This window comes from Rhipicephalus microplus, chromosome X (assembly GCF_043290135.1).
Source record: "Rhipicephalus microplus isolate Deutch F79 chromosome X, USDA_Rmic, whole genome shotgun sequence".
NCBI lineage: Eukaryota > Metazoa > Arthropoda > Arachnida > Ixodida > Ixodidae > Rhipicephalus > Rhipicephalus microplus.
Window position 1 is genome coordinate 165,458,226 of NC_134710.1, and position 21,777 is coordinate 165,480,002.

At 45.5% G+C, this 21,777-nt stretch overlaps 1 protein-coding gene across 1 annotated transcript in view; it reads left to right on the top strand.

The window, feature by feature from the left end:
- The first annotated feature begins 10,091 nt into the window (after positions 1-10,091).
- Glg1 (Golgi apparatus protein 1) overlaps positions 10,092-21,777 on the top strand; it is a 120,813-nt gene continuing 109,127 nt past the window's right edge. Inside the window, exon 1 of the mRNA XM_037428514.2 lies at positions 10,092-10,532. Coding sequence (XP_037284411.2) covers positions 10,209-10,532 — 324 coding nt within the window. The 5' untranslated portion in view covers positions 10,092-10,208. The remainder of the gene's footprint in view (positions 10,533-21,777) is intronic.

The window sequence follows — 21,777 nt, forward strand, 5'->3', positions numbered from 1 at the left end:
CACATTTTGTGGCACTAAATCTTAGTCCTAGAGCCTCGCCTTCCCTTCCGCATATATCTACCAGCCGCTGTATACCGTCTTGACTGTCCGCAAATAAGAAATATCGTTTGCAAAAAAATAGACCGGGAAGCTTCTGCTCAACCATCGCACCAGCCTGTTTGTGTGACAGAATAAACCCCATGTCGTTACCTTCCAGCGTTTTTTCCATCCTCACCATGTACAGCATGAATAACAGCGGAGACAAAGGCCATCCCTGTTTCAGCCCCTTGTTTATTTCAACGCTGTCATTACTACTTAATCTTCCCCATTCCATGCAAACTGTATTTTCTCGCTATATTTTTCTCAAAAGCTGTATACAGTCGTCATCTATGCCAAATTCCTTCAATATGTCCCACAAAATTTCCTGATTAACGTTGTCATACGCCCCCGCGATGTCCAGTCAAGCTGCGTATAAGGACCTCTTTTCTGTTTTAGAGATTTTTATACACTGAGTAAGAACGAACAGGTTATCGTCTAACCACCTGTCGATTTGAAATCCATTCTGAAGTTTTCTCCCAAAATAATAATTTGCTCTTCCCACGTTTCTATTTTTAATTTTACTGCCCGAATCGCCAACCCGTATAGCACAGATGTAATCTATGGTTAGCGGTCTATACGAGTGAATGTTAACCTTTCCTCTCTTGTCTTTCTAGCTTAAGTTCTTTCTACTTTTTCGCCAAGTGTCTGGCATTTACTTCTCCTGTAAGCACTTTTCTACGGATTTAAGCAGTGCTTCTTTAGGGCTAAGTCCTAGTTCGGTAAATATAGCTCAATAAAACTTGTTGTTATAGGCTAGTTGGTTATTCGTCACATTGTAAGAATATAGCGCAACCTTGACTCTCGCAAACACTTACACATCCACCCAACTAACACACTCGGGTGGATGTGTGAGTGTTTGTGAGAGTGTTGGCAAGAGCCAAGGTTTCGCTAAATTCTTACAATATGACTAGTTTGTTAATGAAGCGAACGGGAACCCCATCTAAGCACGGAGTAGTGCGCTTAAGTATTTTCCCTTCGGCTTTCTTCCAATTGAAATTCTCAAGTACTACCTCTTCCTCGAGTGCACTTTTTCTCATACTTTTGCTCCCCGAGAAAGTCCCCTGGGCGACCTTTTTGAGCGAATCTGCTGTTGCCTTTCGGATATAGCCTATAAAGCAATTCGTACCCTTCCAAATATATTTCCTCCTTCTTCTACCACATGTTGTTGCATTGTGACAGACCTCCTACCGAGCGCTTTTACGTGGCTCCAAAATGTTCTAGGCACCGCTTTCTTCTTTTCGCGAATCTCTGCCATCCAGCGTAGTTGCCTCGACCAATTTCTGCATGATGTTTTTTTTTTCTATTTGGTTGACTTCATCCTGTGGCCGCTTCGCCCTTTTCACAGCGAAAGCTGTTGTGGGATCACAACTCAAGTCTCGCGCAGCGCCGTCGTTGCCCGCCGCCACCAGTGTACGCAACCACTGTCGCACGAAACAACAAAAGAAACCTAGCACCAATGACACAGTACGGCTCGAACCCGGGTCCGCTGTGTGCTAGAATAGTATTCTACCACTGAGCTACGCCGATGCTTCGGACTTGATGGCAAACTTGCCTTAGGCAGGCTTGATGTCGGGAAAGCAATCGCGTTAATACGACTTATAAAGCGTTTTAAGGAAATTATGAAACGTGTTTTGATTGAATGCGGCGATATCCACCCCGGTATACGTGTGGGTTCAAGCCTACATAAGGCTTTGGGTATCAGGGACAAACACGGAAAGCTGAACACGTCCACGATAGAATTGAATAAGAGACGGTTAGAGTACTGGTGGCAGAATAGTAGCGATGACCAGCCTATAGTGGGAAAATGAGGTCATTCTACCTGAAGAGGCAGAGAGATGGAACACAAATTTATATATTTCTTTGTTATATTAAGATCAATTTAATTGAAGTAGATAAGGCATTAGGCCAACATAAAACGAAAAATTTCTTTTCGTTTTTTCTTGCGAGCCTAGTGGCACACATGTCACCGCCCCGTTATAAAGGGTATACGCTCATAACATCCATCCTTCTATCCAGCCACAACGTAAATAAGTAAGTAAGTAAGTAATTAGGTAAGTAAGTAATAATTAAGTAAGTAAATAATAATTATAAGTAGGTAAGTAGTTAGGTGTTTCTAATCTATTTTGGCACAGGGCAGGTTCTCGCAGCGCCGCAGGACAACGAGTGTGACTACAAGACCGCGCGACAACTTTTATAGAAGCGTTCAAAGGCAAGTCAATCGCTGAGAAGATTGAGTCATCAGCACAAGCACAGAAAAAAAAATAAACTGATCTCCATCATAGACACTCTGATCTTCTGTTGGCGACAAGATGATTATGAGAGACGATTATGAGAACCACTATGTGATTATGAGAGGCGCCGTAGTGGGGCGCTCCAGAAATATTACCATATTGGGTCTTCAACGTGCACCTAAATCCAAGTGCACCAGACTCGAGCATTTTCGCCTGCATCGAAGATACGACAGGGATTCGACTCCGCGACCTGTGGGTCAGCAATGGAACACCATAACCACCGGATCACCGTGGCGGGTACTAAAAGGCATAGAGTTTCCTAATATACACTAGAGGGAATTCTGGTGCTAGTGTCTATGGGAGCTGCCCGCACGGCGCTTCAGCGAGCATGGGAATGATGGGTAGTACACACATTTGTCTAATCTTCGTACGTCTGGCCTGCTTTTGGCTCCGTGTGTGTTCGTGTGGCTTGGAGCTGTTTTCTCACGAAACAAAAATCAGCAAATGTTCAGCGGTCGGGCTTCACCACTTTATTCTTTTACACTTACTTTTCCAAATTGGGTCACGAAGTTCAATTGGGTTGAATCTTTCTTTCAAAACAAAACGGAAACACCGCAATAAACGAATCCGCAAGTACGATGACTAGGCAAATGTGTGTACTAGTACTACCCATTCATGAGTCATGATCTCCTCTATAAGTTTATAGAGGAGGTCGTGTAACCATCATTCCCATGGTCGTTGAACGATCGCAGCGACAGAGTCCCCTCTAGTTAATTTTAGGAAAAACTGTGCTAAAAGACAGAGACTGCTGCGGCGCACGAGCCACCTCCGCACAAAAACGGCTGCTGCGCCGCGCGGAAGTGACGTCGTCTACTTTTTCGGTTAGGCGCTTCGTTTGAATAGTCGGAGTCTTTAGCGCTACACGTAACGATAGAAGCTGTTAAAGTTACGTAACGTAGAAATAAAAAAATGGTATTTATGTCCAGCGTGAAAACAATACAAAACCGGCTTGTTAGACCATCCGAACCGATCAACAGCTGTGGCGTAGTTGGTTAGCGCGGCACATAAAGGACGGGTGAGGTCGGTGATTCCAGCCCCATTGCAGTCTTTGTTTTTTCTGTTTGATCAAGCAAGTATTGTTTTAACATTTGCGCCTCCTCATCAGCCTCCCATTAGTCTGACTTGCTGCTGGTGGTCCTGCCCACAGGCCCTTTGATATTGGATGTTTGATGAGCCTCGCAGAATTGGCTATATTTATTATGATAAAGTGTTTTGCAAATTAAAGGGCCACTCACCAGGCACCATACCAAATTTTAGTTAGACCGTGTAAGTGGCTGGGTGTCCGATGAAGAACATTTTCCCACAAAAATTTTTTAATCGATTCATTACGAGCTGAGAAAACAGTTTTTTTTTTTTTAAGCGGTGCGAAACAAGGATGAGAGGAGGCGAGCTCGAAACCCTTGCCGTTCCTCCACGTAGTCTTCGCAAGCCAAATCTCTTCCCTACCCTCTCCGGCACCTGACCAAGAGTGTGGCAGCTTGGGCTAGTTGGTATGGCATTACGATAGTTATAGCGCGAGAACAAAACGACGACACAGAGACAAGAAGGACACGAAAGACACGAGCGCTAACTTCCAACTGAGTTTATTGCGCAGAGTACGAAAATATATAGAGGAGACAGTGACCATGGCACAAGAGCAGAACATGAGTAAGAAAACCAAAAACAAACAACACAAATACAAAGGCACTGAAAAACAGCAAAGAAAAGCCTAGAAGAAACCGAACCAGAAAGGTAAAGCTACCTGCCCGCACCGAATCCTTCGAGGAACCTGCGTTCCTTCTCGGACTAAGCCACGGAGGGCTCACTAATCCAAGGCACCTGTTCGCGTTACCTGCCCGCACCGAATCCTTCGAGGAACCTGCGCTCCTTCTCGGACAAGGCCACGGAGGGCTTGCTAACACAAGGCACCTGTTCGCGTGCCATCTGCGCAGCCTCGACAATGACCCGGGTGCTTACATCTCTGTGTCTGTACAACGTCGCTGTTTCCTCGAAGAGGGGAACACACTTGCACTCAGTGCAGTGCTGGGCAAGAGGTCACGTGCGTGACCAAGAGGTCACGTGCGCATGACGTGCCCGAACAAGCCCAACCCCCGTGCGCGCCAGCGGCGTTTTTTTTTTGTGTGTGTGTGTGTTGTTGTTGTTTTTGTAAACCGTGCAGTGTTATTTCGTGTCGTGGTCTACTGACTGTTTCTGCGGGATCATTTGGAAACGCTGGCTTAGACGCGGTATCAGCACAATGAGTGCACGAACGCGTAGGAGCTTTCCACGCCTGTCGTCTACTCGATGCGCTGACCGCGGAATCACGGGGACACGAACGCATGCGAAACACTATACCCCCCCCCCCCCCCCTTACATCATGGAGCTTCGCGCTACCATGAAATACTATGGCGCCAGTTACAGACCCGTACGTTTCCTACCCAATCTTTTCGCCATCTTATACACCCTGCGATATACCCCTCCCCTTTGTGCATTTTCTGTCAACAAAGAGCTAACCTAGAACATATCATGTGGGGGTGTACTCGAAACCCACCACCCAATTCTCTACACATTAATAGTAAGGAGCAGTGGGAGGCTGCTATGTGCAGCTCGGCGCCCGAGGTCCAGGACCAGATCTTGGATTGGGCCAAGAGGGTAGCGGAGACCTACGCTGGGTAGGCTCCTCTGACTCTCCACCACCGCACCTTTCCCTCTTGGGATGAATAAAGTTTTTCTCCTCCTCCTGGCACATTAGCCCCGCATCTTGATGTAATTTACCGGGGAAAAAATAAAAAAAAGAAGAACGCTCACATTCCCTTATTGCGTCTCATTATTAAAATAGAGATTTAATAATCTCTCTGAGCAACAAATACATAAACTACGCATTTTGTGTAAAATAACTTTCGCCATGTAACGTGCCACTGTTGGCAATGTCAGAGCATATTCGTTCACGTAGAGAATCAACGTCACTGTATTGCCGTGTACGTAGGGCCATTCATACACGCACATCATACCCTCATTCTCTGGGCACGCACCCGCTAAAGAAAGTGGAAGCAGCGTTCATCTTGAAATTTGACCCATTTCCGTGGCGCGTAGCGTTGCAAACTTTCGCAGACGTGATCACGAACGCCTCATCTACGCATTGCGCGTGTCCGCTCAAAATTGTCATACCTGGTGAGTTGCTCTTTAATGCTATTAATCGGCGAGGTGCAAAAGGGCACGAAAAATTCAAATGCAGCTGGCTGCATCGGTTTCTCTGGCACACGCTTCAGGAATGTTTATTTCCACGGTTTAACAAAGTTATGATGACAGAAAGGCGCGCTGCAACGTATCCCGCCGCATACAACAGGGAACGTTTTTATGTCACTCAGTGTAGCAGCATCACTTGACGAGGTAACTGGTAGGCCGCTTCATGTCACCGTAATGCTCTAGGCGATCAGCACTTGATAAACGATGCCCAATGGCAAGTGCCGACTGCGTGCATTAGCCCATCTAACTAGAAAACAGCTTGTCTGCCTTGCTGAATAACACGCACAACCTGTGACAGCACTGGAGCATTTACGTCACAACTCATGAGAACAGCCGTACGTGTTCGCACTCAGCAAAACAGCCTGCAATGCAGTAGGTTTGGCCTCCGGAGATGACAGGCTTTGTAAGAACACTTCGCAGACGCACTGGGGTGTCATGCATATGCGTCCAGACATTCACACGTGAACTGTGCAAAACCATTTATTTCATCGTTGACCTTGCCCTTCGCGACAAGCAAAACTCGGCAGCAAGGACACTTTCACCTTCGACAATACCACGCTTGGCATTGCAATCTAGAAAATGCAGTACTTCCAACAACAATAATCTGTACTTCATACTGAGAAACTAAATTTATGGCGGACACACTCAGATGATGCTGTTCCGCTGTGGACGGCCGCGCTAGCTCATTTGCTAGCGTGGCCATCCATTTCTCATTATGCTGCTTTTGGTTTATGACCATCATCTTTTTATTTTACATATGATGAGTGTTTTAGTATGCCTTTCTAAGGTTGTGACTGGCCTGCACGTTTGCCTGTGTAGCAGCTTCTCACTTGACGACACTTCGGAGTGCCTTTAGCAATTAGGGCATAGTAAAGGTATAATATATATTGTACACTCGCATACAATTAAGCGAAGTTCACTGGATAAGCCAAATATTCTGTCGCGCGGGCGTGCGTGTGTATGCGTTTTTGGATATTAGCGAAGATATGTTGGTCTCTGGCTTGAGTACATCTTGATTCAGCACACGTTCGAATAGTCATACTGTATTAATATGCTTGAACATGGCCTAGCTATTAGGCCTTGTAACTGTGCTTTTACCACAAGTGAAAATTATTGTAGTGATTGACTACGGCGATATCTGTTCCTGCGGATACAAGTTTGAGCACCATGCGCTGCAGTGTTAATCTCGTCGCCGATCGAGCTAACTTAAAACGCTCGCAGCCGAGATTCCTGCCCGAAATTTCACAGTGTCAAAGCCTTGACAAACACCACGACACGTTTTTACATTTGCAGACATTATTCACTGTAAAAGCACACAGGAAATATATTGCGATAGCAGCACCGCTTTGTTTCTAAATCATGTCAGCGCGAAGCTACGAAAAAAAAAAAAAAAAAGGTGAGTAGTGGGTTTGGCAAAAATAAAGAAAAATTGACCCCCCCCCCCCCCTCCGCCCGAGCTACGTCACTGTCGTGCGGGTTCAACCTTCTACCCGAAATTTTCCAGTTTTGTTTGCACATAAAAACGCACGCACGACCACACATAAAGCGTACGTGCTTGAACTCTACGCCCCTGCTATGGTGGCGTTGTACCCCTGTCGCTCAAGGCATATTTTAGACGTGAAATAGCTTCCTTTGTGTTGCATGGGGATCCACGTCGTAACAAAAGCTCTGACTAACAAAAGCGAATTTCGAAGACTTTTGCTGGTGGCATGGGCCAAGTGTAAATGTGGAAGTTGAAAACCAAGTTTTTCTAAAAACTTTGCTGACATCTTTGGGTTCCTGCAAATTTAGAGCTAATATATATGGTGTAAGTTATAATTAATATACCATCTGCATATTAACTCTATGGCTACAGACATAAAGTTAATGAACTCTATGTCTGCAGGGCACAAAATTATGGCCTTCAAGATTAACTTCGAGCGCTCGGGCGTAGCAAGCGCCGTCATGCGGGTGGTTCGGCGTTGGCGGCTCGATGGCTTGATCGCGCGCGCGCAAGCATGCGGTGGCGGCGGTGGGTTTGTGCGACCATTGCCTTCTAGATTTCTTTTGCCTGCCGAATAAGCGCGAAACGCCCGTCATATATGGCGACGCTACCTACGTAGGAATAAGGGTTTTTGTACTTGGCTTTTGAGATCGGCAATTTCGGCGTTTGCTACTAATTTTAAAGGCTATGCCTTGTATTGAAAAAGTTGCCTGCTAAATGACGGTGTAACTTGTGTAGAGTTAATTATAATTACGTTTACGCCTTTTTAAAACTTTTTACGTTATTTTTGTTGCATATAAGTTCCAAAAACGTAAAAACTTATTTGAAGACACCCCTACTTAAGTGGCGCTACTACCATAGTTCTGACTAAAGTCCCTGAAAAATTTTTTTTCAGGGACTTTAAGTTCTGATGACGGCCGCTTTTCAAGTGACCGCCGATAATCCGGCAGGCAAGGGAAATCTAGGAGGCTATGGTGCTACTCACCGTGGTGCTACCAAGGAGGATACAAAAAACTTGCTGTAGTGGAAGCCGCCTATTCGCCGCTACGAGAGAGAGTGAAGCCGCGCCGAGCGTGCGGCGGCCATGTTGCCAGTGGCAGAAAAGAGCCGAGCGCTGCAGATTTATGCTTTATCGCGCTGCGGGTGAAGTGACTCATGTGTTTATATAAAGCAACGAAGAGAAGTAATTCTGGTTGTAAATGTTTATTGCGACTTGTACGCAGCCAAGTGGCATGTAGAGAACTCAACTAAATTGCATATGCATCAAATAGCGATGCCTAACGCAAACACATCATCGAAAACATAGGTGCCCTACTGGTGGTTGAAAATTATTGCCCTTGTCAAAAGTGGTCCCACCTTACTTTTGACCGATTCTCGTTTTTTTTTTTCCTTCGTCATGTGTTGTATCCTCACTATTACGTATTGCTCGGCGATTTGCCTGCACAAACTGTAAACCTTATTATCGAGCGTATCAAAGTCTAGGACGTGCTGCTCTAGTTTATGGAACCAGTTTTTCTCGGAGGAAGCTCATAGAACTTTCAGGATGAGGTGTTTTGCTCTTGACTTCACCGTTGTGATGGAATCACATTCAGCCTGTAGCCGCCTCATTCCTCGACTTCTTTACAGAGGCTAATGACATCTCGCGACGGTGAAACAAGACCACCTCGCCTCTTACATTTAATTAAAGGTGTCAGCTCATCTGAGTGCATGACTGCTATACACTCTTCACAGGTAGTTGCAGTTCGACCTTTCGAACAATGAAGCCTGCTATGTATGGCACCACGGAACCGACAAAAACAGAAAAGCTTTCGGGCTAGTCAATGCGATGCGTATTGTCGTGGTCATCGGGCTGCAGGACTGGGGCCTTGCGCATGTCAGTCTTGGATCTACCATGGCTGCAGGAGTCGTTGCATTCAATACGGAGAGAACATCTTCGGAGCAGTGCCCAGAACTTGAAGACGTGACTTCCATCGGAACCGACGCTTGTATGCAGCCATAAACTGCGAAGCTGTTGGGTTGTTGTTATGGCCGCTTCATCCACGTATTGATTCAAAGAAGTTTTCGGCATAGTCTTGACTGAGTTTGTGTGTCAGTAAGTATTTCAGCTGACCCTGGGCTGTCTGTCAAACATTCTTTCCGTGCTTGCCATGCGTGTCCAAAAACCAATAAATCCGTTTTTTTTTTCAGTCCTTCTGTCACTGCCGGATCTCTCAGCCCGTTTATGTACGCTCAAGTCTCCGCAAAAAAACGACTTCTAGAATGCTTCGTTCCCCTGCCGAAGGGGCGCTTTGTACGACCTTGTCAGCGGGTTCCTGGAGTTTTAAGATATCAAACAACCGATCAAAAGTTCTAATAAACGTAGATCTTGTGCTGGCACCCTTGAATTGCGGCAGCTTTAGCTTTTGTTCGCAGAAGTCTAAAGCGTCGGCAACTGAGGCACTCGATCAGTTGTACAGCATATCATACCTTCAATTTCTTGCTTTTCCCATTGGACGTGGACTTTCGTAAGTTTGTTTCCAAGCCACAACCCTTCTTCACGTTGAAGTGTCTTCAATGCCACTTCATAACCCCAGTTCACATGCTTCCCTTCAATATCAAAGAGGCGGTCAAAGCACTCTGGCGCGAAGTGCACAGAGCGAAGTGATCTCAGTCTTTCGCATTCGACTTCTCACGGCGAACGGCCCACTCCCAGAGGCCCCGCGTTACGGGATCTTTAGGAAACCTGTAAAACAAATCCGGACTGTTATGTTCTGCACGCTTAGATCGCATCAGCTATAGCTCCCTTTAGTAACGAGCGCGGAATGGCTATGTCGAAGACGTTTTCGTGTACGTACAGGTGGAATGTGAGGCCACAACCTTTCTTCAACCTGTTGGCACATCCGTGAACGACGCAAGAGGCAACCATTGTAAACCATTTGTCTTTACATGCCGACAAGGTGAAACAAGAACGGACGAAATCAGCAGCTCGCGATGGCACTGAGCACGCTTTTTTGCCACTGGCAAGATGGCGGCGGCTGGCTTCACTCGCACAGCGCCCCTTCCACTCCAGCAAGTTTTATGTATCCTCCTTGGGTGCTACTCATGACTGCGAGTTCACAGGGTTTGCAATATTTAGGCGGGCCGTCAACAACATGGCGTTTAGGGACGGACGTGTTTCGGTGACGCCGCACAGTAGCATGGCGTGTTGGCAAAGAAACTCGCGGTGTTGTGTGTTCGCGTTTTTGTTCACTATCGTCGTACTTCAGCAAGCGCCTTTCGCGTACAGTGCCGGTCAAGGTGTGCCGCATGGCAGTTCGAACAATGACGTTGCCGCTGACAAATCAAGGCATGTTGAGCCGACGACTGTTGTGAAGCTAGCTGAAGATCCCGCATGCGCTAATGATTTGCGGCTTATGTGCTCCCCTAGCCAATTGAAAAACAATTTTAATGTCTTGGACTGCGTTCAGAACGCTCATGTAAGTGGTTCTGTTCCTGCACATCGCTGTTTGAGTCTTGTTTAAAGCATGACGTAACTTGTCCTGTATGCTTTTTGCTGCTGCAATATTTGTCGGTAAATATTTGCTACTGAATGAGTGTGTAGTGAATATTTACGTGCCTTCGAATACGGAAGCACAGGGATGATTTTACGTTATCAGAATAAATCCTAGCCGAGCGCGTCGTTCGACCGGTGCTGCCCGTTGTGTGCACTCGTATTCTCATTTAGCTCGTGGCGGTACGATAGGTGCTACTAGTAAGTCTGAGTGCCTGTATGTTTAGTTAATTAGGGCACGTTTCGGAGAATACACGGAAGAGCTGCGTTGGTTATCTTTTGGTACGAAAACATTTGCCGAGTGAACACAGAAGGTTGGAAAGAAGTAAAAACGGTGTGTCGGTGGTGATACATGGCGAAACTTGCAGTGCGCAAAGGACACTGACGAAGATGGTAAAGACAGGACGATGCACAGAGGGTTGTCGACTGGTGTGTTAATGTAGCAGTGTTGTTAATAATGGGCTGTAGTCTAGCAGTGTTTCCAGAAAGCGGGCCGTGATGGGACGTTTTTCTCAACGAGGCTTTAAGTGAGGACTTATGATTTAGCGAGGGGGTCGCAGTTAAGCTTGATATGCCACTGATTTAAAGTGATTCGAAAGACCACAACCATATTGGTATTCTCCTTGGAAACATGTGGTGAACAAGTTGAGTATAGGTAAACACACGCATCACCAAACCAGGAGGCAAGGTTACCGCGGCTCCCTCGTGTCATTTGGCTGTTATTAAATTAGCCGGTCCAGTAATCCTTTGAGGCAATAAATCATTTGTGCATACATAAGTATGTTTATCTGTACTGCACAATTTGCCACCTCTACAAGTTCAAGTGCTGTTTCGTGCATATTGGCACACATGGAAGTGTATGCCACCTAGCATTATTCGAGCAATATACTTATGCCATTGAGAAACGTGTTCACACACATGTGCAGCTAAAACATCTTGCAGTGTCATCTTGATGGTCTTTTTGCCTGAAATAAGCTCATGCATTTGCAAATGAAAGTGTAATCCGATGGGTAATTATGAGACTGGGAAAATGTGTGAAACCTAAATATCCTTGGTTGTACTAAGGGCCTTAAAGTTTAGGAGCACAGTATAATGCAAAAAAAGAAATCTTACTTTATTGCAGTGCTGTAGCAGTTTCGATTTTCATTCATTGCACCTAGAGACAGCATGCTGTCCTAAAATATATATAGGCTGCTGTTATATGCTGCTGTTCTGTGTGAATTAAAATTCAAATGTACAGTACTGACAGATTGAAATGGGACAATTTAGGCCATACTTTCGTTTCCACCATCTTCAGTCTGGTTCATATAGGCATAATTTCAACTCACTTGCGTAAATCGGAGCCTTCGTTTTCTTTAGAGACCAGATTCATTGCGACATGAAGTGGTTATCTCGAGCTATTGCCCATACGAGTCGTACTAACTTATTTAATGCCACATTTGAATTCTTGAGTACTCTACACCATGACATCCCTTTAATTGCTTTTGTGATGTGGCTCTGACATGGCTGGGGCCCAAAAAACAATAGATTCAATGCTGCCCCTTATGGCCAGTAGCCATCCATCACAGTCGAATTGTAAAAACAGCTTTCACCCTTGTCATTTTTGACATTTGCATAGTTCAGTGAAAGTTCACTACTATGCATTGTTAAGAACATGTGGTTGGTTTGTCATTTTCGGCTTTTACATAGATCAATTAAAGTTCACAACTATTGCTAAGCTCATGTGGTAGGGCTGTGCCACACACATGATTGAAGAATGTATGTAATATTGGTGTATATGCCATACTAATGTTTGTCAGAACAGTTATGGGAAAGTGCTCTACAGAATGAAAAAAGAAAAAGGTTGATGCAATGCAATTTTCTTTCATAAAGAAATGTCTGAGATGTGCAGTTAGACGCTAGAGTTGTTCTTCACAGATATTTATTGCACAACAAGGGGCTTCACTTGTGGATGCTTTGATGCCTACAAAGTGTTACACATGATGGATGGGACTGCACAATGCATTTAAAAATGTACTTTCATCATTCATACAGTGCACATGTCAGGTGCTACCAATGTGTTTATAGGTTGCTATGATAATGTCAGATGCAACATGCTCCTGTAATTACTAAATTTCATTCTTAATTCAGAAAATTACTCGCATACTTAGGTCATTGTATATGAGCCAGGTAATGCACCAACTAAAGTTGTTTAGGTGCTTTCACATCGGAAAGAAAAATGTTCTCTGCTTAATTCACAAATGTATGTACATTGAGCTTTCCATCATGCTAGTACAATATGTCTCATGATGTGTAAGAATAGACAGCACTGAGCTCATTAGGGCCGTTTTGTTTATGCTTGCAAATGTCAGCTACGTCTCATTGTTTTACTTGCGGAGTAGACTGCGCAAGCTTCATGTTTGCAGATGCCAAGTAGCTCAAATGGCCATAGTTTGCTTAGTCACCAGTGAGTCCTCTGATTTTCAAAGTGATTTCAGGCTGGGTTTTAATGTTGCATTGAGCTTGCCTAATGACTTTCATTATGTCTTTGAAGGTCTACAAATGTAAAAAGCAATGTGGAGACAAATTTCAAAACGGTTCTTAGCGCTTTCTGCGCCAAAAACAAGCCTCGCTCATTCAGGTGTTGCTTTTGAAGTGCGCCAATGATGAGTGACACTCATTCAGGTATCCTGCACTGTGAACCAGCTTTCCGGAAGGCTTCTTTTATTTTCTTTTGTTTTTTGTGGGCCCAGTTGGTGGGTAAATGAAGTGTATGCCTGACGCCATGATGGCTTTTAAAGTGCTTGTGTATTGTGGCAGTTGCAGTGATATCATCCTCAATTTCGAAGTTGTAGTTTTGGACATTTATTTGTCTTAAGTAAACTTTTAGACTTTGAAATGTCAACTTATCAGTGTTTGCGAGGAAAACTTGAAACCTCTGGTGACCTTTCTCACATGGAAAAAGTGCTTTGCTTTCAGCAAGTCCTATCAGCAAAGCCCTTGCTTTCAGCAAAGTCCTATGAATACCATCTCAGTAATAATGCCTTATATAGAGAATGACAAAAGCATGTTTAAAATGCTGTGCTTCATGCAGGGTGCTTTTGTGACCTTAATAGTCAGCTTGAGAGGAAAAGTTGTTTTTAATAGAAGGCCAGAAAAATAATTATTAAGTTAATATTATTTGAATAATAAAAGGTGTTTTTAATGAATGAGTCATTAGGTAAGTGAATGTTTGCTAATTTAGTGAAAAAAATTGTAATAAAAGGGTTCAAGTTGTGCTACTTTAGAGCAGGAACAAAAAAATCTCAAGGTGTCTTTGCTGAATTAGGTCATTTCGAAATTCTGTAGCTGCTTTCTAGAGCGGTGTTTACATCACAATCTACCATCTACCTAAGAGGGGAAAATTTGTCTTTAAATAAGTTTGGATTATAAGACTTTTCATGTTATCTGTGGTATCGGTTAATTTCTAAGCTGTTGAAAGATGACAATTGGGGATGTTACACTAAAGTTAAACTCAAGAAAGCATTGCTACCTAAAGCATGCATGATTTCGATAGTTGGGGTGGGATATTGTAGAAAGCATTTTTATGCCAGGCATGCGAAGTAACCTATATGTAATGTAAGGGTTGATGAATTTTATGCTGGTTATAGTGTGGCAAGGAGGAAGAATCTCTGCTTGGAAGGTTGTTTGGAAAGCTCATTTCGTGTTTATTGTTGTTAGGAGGCAAACTTCAGTGAAGTTATTACAAGCGAGAAATTGGGGCACAAAAGTGACATTTACTGCATGATGGGGACCCCTATGTTTTCAAAACTCGCACTTGTTTGGAGGGGCTCCTGGGTTCAGTTGATATTCCTTTGTGCTATATTATGTTGAGACCTGTGCAATGTGACTGTCAAATACTTTTCAGAGTGTTATAATGTTTAGTCATCATAAGTGCACTGTGCCATTCGAATCCTCTTGAAGGGCTCATGATGCATCGAGCCATTTTTAAGGCTTTGATGAGTCTGCCAAGGCTATCCATATTGGATATCCACAAATCATTAATCATGTTGTGAAAGCTCTGTCTAATAATCAATAATTATTTTGCATTTTAAAACAAACATTTTAAAGTGCATGTCTTAAGCAGTACACAGCTTTGCTCATGAAGCAGAAGTCTATTCAATTTCATGCCTCAAACACTTGACACAATGTGTATGTGCTGTGAAACGGACCATTTAGCATTTCGCATGATAAAAGTGGAAAGGGTGCATTTCTGCGTCTCAAACAATAAGTGCACAGTTGAAATAGGCAGTTTTGGCAGGTTTCACAGATTGTAACTGAGCAGTTATCATGTGACACTCCTTTCAAACACTGTGCTTGGCTGACTGCTGCACCTAGTGTTAGTGATACTATCATAGTTATTTTTGATGAGCTTGATAATGTGGAAACAATGCTCCATGCCGCAATAAAAAAAGTGAACAGCTTCCCTCCTTCTCGCCCACTAAACAGATGGTGATGTGCAATAAATTCTGATCAAAATATTCAATTGGCAAGAAGAGGATAGGTAAACGTTTGTAAATGTTTGCTCATATTGTCTACTTGATTGCTCTACTGAGGGAAAGATTAACTTCTGAAAATAATGGTCTCTGTAAGTAATTTCGTGTTGTGCTTTCTGTGGTATTTCAAGCAAAGATGTTAAAAATGTGAAGCTTTGCATATTATATAGGGAAGTGGTGACATGCAGAGCTGACGAAAAAAAACAAAACAATTTAGGTGTTTTAGTTGAGACTAAACAGGTTGTGGCTTTGTAAAAGAAATTAAAATATCAATTTCTTCTTGCCCTGAGGATTTGTAATATATCACATGGCTGTCTAAATAGATAGCTCTGTCATTTTACTACTAGGCAAGCATGTGTGTTGTGTGCAAGCCATTGAGGTTGAATGTGAAGTGTGTGAATGTAACGTACTCAACACAGGAGACAATGTACCGCGCAGGTTCTGACCACACAGTGTGTGTTACTTCTGTCTTCTGTGCTGCCTTGGTTGTGTTTTGCTAGGTTGCTTAATGTGCACTTCATGCCTTTTTAGCACTTTCCAGTGAAGCTGGCATAGGCATAACTATAAATTGGATGTGGTGTTTGTCTATTTAAAAAAACATATTTTCTCAAGTTGAATGACTGTGTAGACACTTTTTTGTTCTTTTGTGTACTCAATTGCAAGGAACTTGACAGTTATGTGGCAGTTGATCATATTTCAGTAAAGTATGCATATAGGATATTGTGAGAACATTAGAACTTATCTTCTTTTGATATGTCTGCAATTCTTGCTTGCTTTTTTAAACTATTTATTGTATGTCAATGTTAATTGAGGCAAAATGTGTATGCTGCACATTATATCTGCATATGAAGGACAAAAAACACACAACTACCGTTCTAAATAATTAGTCACCAGAATAGAGAAGTCTAGTGATAGCTATGTGAAGTGAAGGAATGCATGGACAAAAAAAAATATTTGAAGAAAGTTGAGTGTTTTAACTGCGCTGTTGAGTGAAATTTTGGATTAATGTTGTATATTTATTCAGAGGGGCAAAAAAACCACAGAGGTGTGACATATTTTATAACAGCAAATAGATTCCCTGTGATATCTGTGTGGAATGCAGTTTACAAATTTTGCTATGACAATGGCTGGCTTTTTACTTTTTTGCATAAGGTCCCTGCTAACCTAAGCTGTTTTAAAAATATGCTTTTGCACTACAGGGCTGGGCTGAAACATAATGTTGGTCACTTTTTCTTTTTCTGGGGGGGGGGGGGAGCTTGTGCAAGCAGAAAGTTGCATTTGCATCTATTCTTGTATAATGTGCAGCTGAATAATTTGATAAAACATGTGTAAAGGGGGTTTATTGAAGGACTGAGCAAGCGGGTGGTAGCTCTAAAGGAACGCAGGCGGACCCAGATGACGGTGCTTGATCGCCGATCTCGTGCCTTTTTCTTGTGTTGATGATAGCTGACCTGATGGTATCAACGTCTTTCTTATTCACTACAATTACACCCGGCGAAAAAGTTGAAGCCATCCTGGCAATCTAACACATGGGGACAAGCGGGTCAAAGTAGGGCTTCAGACGGTTTACGTGAACGATATCACGTCCACGCCGACGACGGTTGCTCGGTGGCGTGAGGGGTTCAATGGCGTAGTTTACGGGTGAAGTACGCTCGACCACGCGGTAGAGACCATGATAATTAGAGAGTAGCTTGGGTGATACACCAGGGGCGCAGGGCGGTACATGAAGCCATACAAGTGCCCCAGGAACGAACGTTGGTGCAGAACGATGGTTGTCGTCACGGGTCTCCTTTTGGCGCTGTTGGTCGGATGTAGTAAGCCGCTTGGCTAGCTTGTGGCACTCTTCTGCGTAACGAGCGGCTTCCGAGACAGGCTTGCATTTGGAGGGATCTGGCGAGTATTGCAGTAAAGTGTCGATGGTGTGCGATGGTTGGCGACCGTACAGGAGAAAAAATGGGGAAAACCCGGTAGTTACTTGCGTATCGGTGTTATACGCGTATGTCACAAATGGGAGAACGAGGTCCCAGTTTGTTTGATAAGAAGCGACATGCGTAGCGAGCATGTCCCCCAGAGTACGATTAAACCGCTCAGTCAAGCCGTTCGTCTGTGGGTGGTAGGCTGTACTCTTCCAGTGTACAATATGCACTGTTGAAGAAGTGCTTGGATTACATCGGAGAGGAAAACACACCCTCGGTCACTGAGGAGTTCTCGAGGAGGACCATGACGAAGCACAAAACGATTGAGTATGAAAGTTGCGACGTCTTGTGCTGCAGCTGTGGAGAGAGCAGCAGTTTCAGCGTACCGTGTTAGATGATCCACTGCCATGATAGCCCATCGGTTGCCTGCCGTTGTTAATGGTAGTGGTCCGTAGAGGTCAATTCCTACACGGTTGAATGGGCAGTCAGGGCATGGAAGTGGCTGCAATGAACCTGTTGCAGGATGTGGTGGGCTTTTCCGCCGCTGACATTCGTGGCAGCCGCGAATGAACTGGCGGACGAAGGTAAACATTCCACGCCAGTAATACCTTTTTCGTAGGCGCTCGTAGGCCTTGGAAAACACCGGCGTGAGCACATTGCGGGTCGGAATGAAACGACGAGCAGATGGTAGAGCGCAGCGTTCGGGGAATGACTAGTAGCCATTTCCTACCATCTGCTGAATAGTTGCGCCGGTACAAAAGGCCATCCCGAATACTGAAGTGCGGAGCCTGGCGGCGCAGGGTTTGAGTGGTTGGAAGTGTCGATGCCTCGGATAACGCGTCAAGAAGCGAAGCGATCCATGGGTCATTGTGTTGTGCAGAAGAGATGGTGTCCTCGTCAAGAGCTGACAGCGTGTTGTCCGAGAAAACAGATGTAATGTCCGGGGATAGGGGAGATCGCGACAGTGCATCAGCATTGGTATGCTTGTGGCCGGAACGATATACAACGCGAATGTCATATTTTTGAAGCCAAAGAGCCCAACGGGCAAGACGACCCGATGGGTCCTTAGGGAAGATAACCAGCATAATGCGTGGTGGTCCGTTACTACATCAAAAGCACGGCCATAAAGGTATGGGCAGAACTTGACAAGCGCCCAAACGATCGCCAAGCATTCCTTCTCGGTGACGCTGTAGTTTGATTCAGCCTTGGTGAGAGTTCTGCTGGCGTAGGCGACGACATACTCGGCGAATCCAGTCTTGCATTGCGCGAGAACCGCACCGAGGTCGACACCACTGGCGTCGGTGTGGACCTCAGTTGCTGCCATAGGATCGTAGTGACGCAGTATTGGTGGCGAAGTGAAGAGGCGACGAAGGGTACAGAAGGCTTGGTCACACTCGGAAGACCATGATGAAATATCAGTGCTGCTGCCTATAAGTTCGGTCAAAGGCGCAATGTAGAGGCGAAGTTGCACACGAACCGGCGAAAGTAGGAGCATAACCCCACGAAGCTCCATAACTGCTTCATAGTCGTTGGTTTGGGGAAGTCGGCGGCAGCACGTAACTTAGCCGGGTCTGGAAGTATACCGTCCTTTGACACGACGTGCCCGAGAATCGTAAGTTGCCGAGCAGCGAAGTGACACTTCTTGAGGTTGAGTTGCAACTGAGCATTCTTCAGGCATGTGAGGACGTGTTTGAGGCGCTCGAGATGTGTTCCAAAGTTTGGCGCAAAGACGACAATATTGTCGAGATAGCAGAGACAGATTTGCCATTTCGAACCCTGAAGAACCGAGTCCATCATGCGCTCGAAGGTGGCAGGCGCATTGCAGAGGCCGAAGGGCATGACATTAAACTCATATAGACCGTCCGGTGTCACGAAGGCTGTTCTTGGTCGATCGGCATCTGCAAGGGGGACCTGCCAGTAGTACCCTGAGCGCAAATCTAATGATGAAAAAAAGTCGGCACCTTGTAAAGTATCAAGGGCATCGTCAATCCTGGGTAAAGGATACACGTCTATGAGTGATCTGATTTAGGCGCCGGTAATCCACGCAGAAGCAAACGGAACCATCCTTTTTTTAATGAGCACTACAGGTGAGGCCCATGGACTTTGTGAAGATTGAATGACGCCGCGCTGCAGCACATCGTTCACCTGTTCGGTAATAACTTGGCGTTCCGCCGCAGAAACACGATATGGTCGCTGTCGTAGTGGCGCATGGGAGCCGGTATTGATGTAATGTAGAGTGGTAGAAGTGCGGCCAAGTGAAGGTTGAACAACATCGAAAGATTCGTGGTACTGGTACAGCAGTTGGAGGAGTTCAGATGGTGACAGTCCGTCTGCGATCGCCGAATCGAACACTTTCGAAGCCTGTAGATCAGAGTGGTTAAGAGCACTGACGGCGGTGAGGTCACTTTGGGATGATTCTTGCGGCACGGTAAAAATTTGTCCGTTATCAATGGGCTGTACGCATCCAAGAGACTCGCCTTTAAACAGTTTGATGGTATGCGGAAAGGGATTGGTAAGGCAGAGAGCACTGGCTCCATTAGAAATTGAGAGGGCTGAATAAGGGAGCAGAAGTGGTTTCCGACTTATATCCCTGTCACACGGGCACCCGCGAAGACCGTTTAACTCCCTCGTCCTTACGACAACGAAGATGCGGTCCGTGTCACACGGCCACCCTTACCCAAACGAAGGTAAACGGAGCGTTTCGCAAAGTACGTTCAACGATCTCCCTTCGCAGCGAAACGAGGTACTCTCGTCCCCAGTAGTCTATAGGTCAGAGAAAAATTTCGAGCACTAAGTGGCCGCAGTGAAAAAATAATGCATTTTGGCAATCTTAAACGTTCTTTCGTTGTAGTACTCATTCACAACGCGTGTTTGTTTACATATATTTACGCCCGCCAGAGTTCACTTACTCTCAACACCGATGCTCTACACTCCGTGCCTCGCACGTGGTGCCTCGCGAGTCGGGCCGGCCGGCGTCATTGAAAAATATTTCGTCCATGCGTGTGGTTGTGGTCATCGCTGTGCCACTCATGGCTGAAGAACACAAAATGTGCGCTCACGAGGCAAAGAAGCACAAGAACTTTCGTACACAGGCATGAACACAAACAACAAAACAACTAAAAGCACAACGTGGCCAGCGTCACTAGCAGCATCGCTACCTTTAGCGAATTCGTTTTTATTTGGAAATATTTTTATGGTTTGTTAGCCTCTTACCTCCTTAATAGTGTTTTTTTGTAAAAACCCCAGAACGAGGATTCACAAAAAAATCAATAGAGATGAAATTAGAATACTTTTCCGAAAATCAAACAGCGCCAGCTGAGCCCCCTCGTGCCAACTATTACAACCTTTTCATTGCCGTGTGACACTGCCACAACTCCTTCTCCGTCGAGCCACCTAGGGGAGATTTACGTTGACGGTGTTCAAGGGAGTTTAGTGGTGGCCGTGTGACAGGGGTATTAGAAAGGCTTGATGGCTCAAAAAAATGCTACTTCATCACGCATGCCGTCGGAGACCACAGGGAGCAAAACGCCGTCGGAGACCACAGGGAGCAAAACAGCTGTTGTCGGTGGAATGTCAGTGTCCTCTTTGACAACTAGCTTGTGCGCGGCTTGATTAGTGTGGTCGTAGGGTTGGTCGAACAACGGAAGTAGTTCAAGTTTGGAACGGGCACAATCTATAACGGCACGATTACGCGATAGGAAATCCCAGCCAAGTATGATGTCATGAGAGCATGAGGAAAGGACGATAAACTCAACAATGTAGTGGTCCTCCGCAATTGTGAGTCGGGCAGTGCAGGCGGCTATAGGTCGAACAGGTTCTCCATTTGCTGCACGTAAGGACATCATATCAAGCGGTGTGGTCACCTTTCGGAGCTTGCGGCAAAGTTTGGCGTCTATAACAGACACAGCGGCACCGGTATCCACAAGAGCGTATGCATAGGCGCCGTCTACAAAAACTTCGACGATATTTGACGGCAAGGTGCGAGGACTTGAACATTTCGATAGCGCAGTTCCTGCCCCTTGAACTGTGACGGCTAGTTTCCCTCATTTTGAGGGGCTGGTCGTGGACGCATGGGTGACAAGGAGCGTCGATTGGGTGAAGGTGAGCGACGAGACGAAGTTGCGGATAGTCACGGGAAGACGTGTTTGACTGACAATCCGAACTTTCATAACCAAAAGGGGGTCAGTCCATGTAGTTGCTTCGTGGTCGGACGTCTGTGTAGGCGGGCACGCGACGACGGCAGTATCGGGAGATATGGCCAGGGCCGTCGCACGCAAAACAGATTGGCCGGTTATCGCGCGTTCGCCAGGCATTTGCAGCAAGGGGCGCCGCCCACGCGGCATACAGCTGAGTCGAGGCTGTGGTAGAGAGGGGAGGAGCCCATGAGACGGAAGACTTGAGTAGGAGCGGTAACATGCGGCAGTCCACTGAACGGCGAGGGCTGGTGTGGCTGCTGCCTCTTTACTGCGTCAGCATAAGTAAGAGGCGCGGCGACAACTTGCTGCTGAAAGGGCACTGGCATAGCCTCAGCAATCTGGTCCTGAAGTGCATGTCAGAGCATGGGAGCTAACGGTGTCGGGGGTTGCTCTTGCTGCTGCTGTGGGAGCTACTGGCGCTGACAAAACGGCAGGAGGGAAAGCTGACGTGCGACCTCCTCACGCACAAAGTCTTTCATTTGTGCTAGAAGACGGGAGTGGTCAGGTACGACGTCCAGTGCAGCGAGTGGTTGGTTAGGCTGAAA